This window comes from Grammomys surdaster, unplaced genomic scaffold, assembly GCF_004785775.1.
Source record: "Grammomys surdaster isolate TR1022 unplaced genomic scaffold, NIH_TR_1.0 125769, whole genome shotgun sequence".
NCBI lineage: Eukaryota > Metazoa > Chordata > Mammalia > Rodentia > Muridae > Grammomys > Grammomys surdaster.
Genome location: NW_021620600.1, coordinates 1,394,487 through 1,400,798, shown reverse-complemented (window position 1 = coordinate 1,400,798; position 6,312 = coordinate 1,394,487). Strand labels below are relative to the sequence as shown.

At 48.2% G+C, this 6,312-nt stretch overlaps 1 protein-coding gene across 2 annotated transcripts in view; it reads right to left on the bottom strand.

The window, feature by feature from the left end:
* Positions 1 to 586: 586 nt before the first annotated feature.
* Ccdc114 (coiled-coil domain containing 114) overlaps positions 587 to 6,312 on the bottom strand; it is a 24,570-nt gene continuing 18,844 nt past the window's right edge. For both annotated transcript variants that reach the window (XM_028788959.1, XM_028788958.1), the window contains 4 exons: positions 1,975 to 2,138; positions 1,801 to 1,898; positions 1,481 to 1,559; positions 587 to 1,399 (listed from right to left, as the gene is read on the bottom strand). In XM_028788959.1, coding sequence (XP_028644792.1) covers positions 896 to 1,399; positions 1,481 to 1,559; positions 1,801 to 1,898; positions 1,975 to 2,138 — 845 coding nt within the window. In that variant the 3' untranslated portion in view covers positions 587 to 895. The remainder of the gene's footprint in view (positions 1,400 to 1,480; positions 1,560 to 1,800; positions 1,899 to 1,974; positions 2,139 to 6,312) is intronic.

Below are 6,312 nucleotides of genomic sequence, written 5' to 3'. Positions count from 1 at the left end.
CTTCTATAAGCTTCCCCTGGGATGGACCCCAACATAAAAGAGACACCTGTACCAATATAAGAAGCTATTTGGAGTAAAACTCCCATTTTGAGTAGAAGTCAAGACCTCCCTGGGAATTGACATTCTACTTGACAGAAAGACACATGCATCATGGTTGGCAAGTTAAGACATGAATGTTAGGCAAGCCAAGTCCCACACCACAGTTGAACAACCCAACCAATGAGAACAGGATAAATGTACAACAAAGTCTTGTTCCTAAGAAAGTCTCCTATCCCTAAGTCCTGATTGGTGGAATAACTTGACATGGGTATTTGTGGACCTCAGACTTAAAAGTTCTGTAGAATTCTGGCTGGAGGTCACAGTCTAGCTCCCGAGTCTGCACTGCATTCCTGATCTTGGGGTGTGCCTTCAATAAACCAGCCCTATTTGACTGAGATTGGTATCTGGGCAGTTTGGACGGTGATTCCCAGACCCCGACAAATGGAGCAATGCATGCATGCATGCAGGGGTAGACAGATATAGGGATGGGCTCACAAATTTTTCTCTGAGATGAAGCCATGTCTGAACACACTTGTAGGAACCAGGCTTGGAAAAACAGGGCTCTGACCTTTATTTCCTATTGTTACAGTCACCTAGTCAATGGAGGGTAATCCAGGTAGGAGACGGAGACATCAGATGAAGGGAAGCTTTGGAGAGAGAGGAGGAGGGTGGAGACGGGAGGCAAGGAGGATGAGAACAGAGAGGCAAGGGCAAGGCAGAGGCAGTAGCAATGGGGAAAATGGGAAGAGATGGAGGAACACTGAAGAGGCCTGGGCTTAAGGGGTTAGAAAGGAGTCTCTGGGGAGAAGCAGGGCAGAAATTAGAAAACCTGCCAAGAGTTGAGGGACCTGCAGCCCTAGTTGTAGCCCCTCGAGTCCTTGCTGGTAGAGGAGCTGGGCCTGGAGGCAGGGGCAGCACTGGATGCATGGCCACTGCTGGAACTGAGGCCTCTACTCAACTCCGATCCCATGCTTTGGCTATGAATGCCGCCTCCTGCGCTCTCATGGCCTCTGCTGGTCTCTAGGTAGCCAGTAGACCCCAGGTAGCTGCTGGAGCTGGTGTGCTTGAAGCCCCCACGGCCCCCCTGAGAGGCCCGGCTGGACACAGGCACTCCACTGGCACTGGCAGAAGCCAAGGTCACAGGGCCTGCAGCAGAGGCAGAGTCACCAAAGGTGACATGGCTTATGGAGCCAGTGCCACGGCCTCGGCTCGTCTTATGGCTCAGGATGGATTCAGGGACTGTGCTGGTCCGCCTAGAATGCATGGGGGCAGTTGTCAGGGAGATCTGTGGACTGGAGAGAGTCAGGCTCGGGCTGATGTCCAGCTTCTTTGGGGCCTCCTCCTCGTCCTGGAGCTGCAACTGGAGGTGGGCAACATTAAGATCCCAACAGGTTTAGAAGTCCCTTCCCCCACCCCCGAACCCCGAGGCCCCGGCTCTCACCGACTTCGTGATTTGACTCAGCAGTTCCTCCTTACTCATAGGATAATCCTCTTTGATTACAACCCCTGAGGCGTCCTCCCTCAGGTGGAGAAAGGGAGAAAGGCTGCTTTCATAGCCCTGCCTCATACACAGATCCCAACCCTCCTGATCCCGTCCCCTTCCCTTAGAGCACCAGAAGCCCATCTTTCCACCCTACTCCCACCTCCCTCCAAGCTCCCACTTCACCCCCTGTGCCCGAGAAAGCCATATCCAAAAGCCATACCCATGCCCTCCACCCCACCCCTTCTGTCTGCCCCTTCCCTGCTCAGCCCAAGCCTCACATGGTGTCAGGAGGCTTCAGTGGGGTAGTCTTCTTCGGGGGTTCCTGTAGGCTCTGGCCCAGCGCCACAAGTGCAGCATCAGCCAAAGGGACATGGTTCTGAGAGTGTGGGAGCCTAGAGTCAGTGCAGGCCTAGCCAAACTTGACGCCAACACCCAAGTCCCTGCCTACCCACCTGGACCTCAAGGAAGGCCTGCACAGTGAGGAGCTGCACCAGCCGCTTCTCAATGGTACTCAGGAAGAGGCCTATGTCCCTATCCCGCATGTAGGTCTTGACCCCAAGGAGATCCTTGATGACACTGCTGTCACACTTAGCCTTGTCGAAGAGAATCTGGATATCTGGGATTAGAGAAACATTTTGTCAGGCCCCCGTGCTTCCCTCACATGGTACATAACCACAGCCTCCCTGCAAAGGCAAGTTTCAAAGACTGAACAACTCTGTGCAGCTCAGATAGCCAGGCACAATGTCCCCCTAGCCTCGGGTTCAAGAGGGTAAAGGGAGAATTGACAAGATGCTGCCTTGGTAGTACACCTTGGCTAGAAACAAACCTAATTTCCACCAACCCAATAATGCCAGGGCTCAGATCCCACCTGGGACACATGCATCCCAGAAGTCACCAGGTCGCCACCCCTCACCCCAAGCCCCATATGGCCAGTTGTATTTAACTGGTTAACAGGCTGCTGTTAATGACAGAAACCACATCTGAGTCCCATCTCCCCACACAGGTGAGCCCATCCCTCCAGCTGCCCTCCTTAGAAGCCTCATGACATCTCTGGAAATTCTTTAAACACATACCTCAATTGATTTCTGTCTTGTGCTTAACTTCCTAAAGGTATCTCAGCTACTCTGCTAACAGGAAACAATAGCAAACCACAGAAATCACCAAACTGTCCCTCTGTAGAAAGAGGGACAACTCTGCAACAGCCATTATTATAGGTGAACTGTATCCCTCTAGGTTCTTCTGTCGGAGTCTGAACCTCCCCAGAGCCTCAGGATGTATTAGGCTTTATTAGGAGACAAGGCTCCTTGGAGTATGGTAACTCCTGACACAAAACGACACACTAAGTGATTCAGACACACCTAACCTTATAAAACAGATGGGAAACACATATATACACATACACAAACACACACATGTGCACCTACATGTAGAAATAAGGAAAACAGAATGGACCCACAGTGTAGACATTCAGTGTGGTAAGTTACAAGACAGGGAAATGAAGCCAGCCACAGCCAAAGAGGCAATACAGGAGCACACCCTCCCTCACAACCCTCTGAAGGACCAGCTCTTCTGGCCTCTAGACTGTAAGAAATGCCTATACCTGATGCTATGCAATGGGACAGCCCACAAGATAATGTTCATATCAATAAGTGAAATATTCAGGAACCAAGATCAAGACAGCACTAAACAACCCTCCAGCGTATTGCCACACTGCTGTATTATGATGCTGCTGACACACTCCAAGATACTGACAAATGAAAAACAAATAAAAATAGCACAAGGGCTGGAGAGATGGCTCAGCAGTTAAGAGCACTGACTGTTCTTCCAGAGGTCCTAAGTTCAATTCCCAGCACCCACATGGTGGCTCACAACCATCTATCTGTAATGGGATCTGAAGCCCTCTTCTGGTATGTCTGAAGAGAGCAATGGTGTACTCAGATACATAAAATAAACAAATCTTTTTGAAAACTAAGTAAATAAAAATAGCACAGTAGCTAATGTGCTACCATCCCGTTAGGTGTCAAAATAAAAGGCCAAGAATAAAATGTCAAAGTTTCTAGTGAGACAACACAGCTACAGACACATCCCTGCATCAGAGAGAAGGGCTACCTGCTGAGCTCTGCTATGAGCCCCAGGAGGCCTACTGGCCCCACACCATCACCTTGTCTGAGCCCTAGCTGAGCCTATAGACTAGACAGGCAGCCGTTTCCAGAGACTCCGAAAGAGAAAGGTGCACACCTAGGTCAAGAGCACTGGGACCCAAAAGCCATGTAGCTAGTCTCCTGAAACTCACTCAGCTGCACTGATACCAACAAAGGGAGATGGAACCAGATAACAGCATCAGTTTCCTACACATGTGACTTCATCTGGGACAGGCCCAGACTCTCACATGGAAGCTGTACTGGCTGCTGTGTGTCAACTTGACACAGCTAGACTCCTCAGAGAGGAAGGAGCCTCAGTTGGAACATGCCTCCATGAGATCCAACTGTAAGGCATATTCTCAACTAAAGGGGGGGCCCAGCCTTTTGTGGGTAGTGCCATCCCTAGGCTGATGGTTCTAGGTTCTATAAGAAAGTGGGCTGAGCAGGCCATGGGGAAGCAAGCCAGTAAGCAGCACTCCTCCATGACCTCTGCATCAGCTCCTGCCTCCAGGTTCCTGACCTGTGTGAGTTCCTGCCCTGGCTTCCTTTGGTGATGAACAGCCATGTAGAAGTAGAAGCTGAGTAAACCCTTTTCTCCTCAACTTGCTTTTGGTCATGGTATTTCATCACAGCAATAAAAACCCTAAGACAGAAGCCAAACAAAGTTCTAGTAAAAACCAGAAGGATACCTTTGCAACTTCAAATAGGTAAAGACTTCTTTTTAAAAAGAAAAAAAAACATTTTATTCTTTATCTTCTTTTTTTAAGGATGTATTTATTTAATGTATATGAGTACACTGTAGCTGTCTTCAGACACACCAGAAGAGGGCATCAGATGTCATTACAGATGGTTGTGAGCCACCATCTGGTTGCTGGGAATTGAACTCAGGACCTCTGGAAGAGCAGTCAGTGCTCTTAACGACTGAGCCAACTCTCCAGCCCAGTAAAGACTTCTTATACCACAAAGCCACTAATTGGACTGACAATTTTGGAGTTTTGGTTTCTTTAAAAAACATAGAAACGTTGTAAGAATATGTTTTCATTTTAATCCCAGGTGTGGGATTTGGGGCTGCTTCAGACTGTCCTCAGCAGCTGACTTTACCAGCTGTGGTTTTGCCAGCTGCAGATAGTTTCTGCGACTGTGTGACACTTGGAATGCTGGGGTCTTTTCAGAGGGGATATAAATGCTAGGACCCTGAGAGGTGGGTGGGTTGTGGTCTGTTGATGGGTTCTTGGTTGTTGGTTGCCGTTAGTCACAGTCTGTTAAGCAGTCAACCGAAAAGAGGAAACAAGAGAAAATTAGATATCCTGATGACAAAGATCAGACTTGCCCCAAGGAACTCAACACGCCTAATCAGCAGGAAGTCGTGTAATGATAATGCTGCCCCGGTTCTAACTCCTGACTTTAGTCAGGGAACTCTTTCCTTTCCTCTCCTTTTTTCTCATCTATTTAGTGTTATGAGGTTGAAAGGGTGGAAGAAAGAAGGACCCACAAAGTAGCAAAGACTGCCAGAACTAATTCAAAGGAAGTTGAGCATACTGTACCAAGTGTGTAAATTTCAGTTCATGCAAGAAAGGAGAGTACGCAGCCATACACAAAGTATTTCCAGAATCAAAAACAAACCCTATACTTCAGAACAAGAAAAACAATCAGATTCAATACTAAAACACGGCGGCTAGAGAGACGGCCGCTAAGAGCACTGGCTGCTCTTGCAGAAGACCCAGGTTCAATTCCCAGCATCTGCATGGTGGTTCCCAACCATCTGTAACTCCAGTCCCAGGGGACCCAGTGCCCTCTTTTGATGTCTCAAGCATCAAGCATGCATACGATGTACATACATACATACACATAGACAGACCATTCTTACATAAAATATATAAATTTAAATTTTAAAGTGTTCAAATATTTAAATAAATAAATATGTGCTGGCAAGGTGGCTCACTGGGAGGAGTTCCTTGCTGTCAAGCTTGACAACTTGGATTTGATCCCAAGAACCCATGTGGGGAAAGGAGGGAACCACCTACTGCAAGTTGCCCCTTGACCTCCACATGTGTGCCATGGCACACTCGTGCACACACACACACACACACACACACACACACACACACACACAGAGCCAAACAGGAATCTCACAGAGATAACAGTCTTAGTACACACTGAAGCTCGGGCATCACACTGAGTGAGTGCTGTGGCGACAGCAGAATGTGCTGGGGGTTGGCACATCCACATCTGTGTCACACGTACGTGTGCACAACAGCATACAAGGAGAAATTGCCATCGTGACCCACAGCTTTAATCCCAGCGCTTGGGAGGCAGAGGCAAGCCAGTATCTTTGAGTTTGAGGCCAGCCTGGTCTACAGAGTGAGTTCCAGGATAGTAAGACCCTGTCTCAAAAAAAAAAAGAAAAGAAAAAAGAAAGGAAGGAAAGGAAAAGAAAAGGAGAGAAAAGAAAAGAAAAGAAAAGAAAAGAAAAGAAAAGAAAAGAAAAGAAAAGAAAAGAGAAGAGAGCCGGGCAGTGGTGGCGCACGCCTTTAATCCCAGTGCTTGGGAGGCAGAGGCAGGTGGATTTCTGAGTTCAAGGCCAGCCTGGTCTACAGGGTGAGTTCCAGGACAGCCAGGGATATACAAAGAAATCTTGTCTCAAAAAAA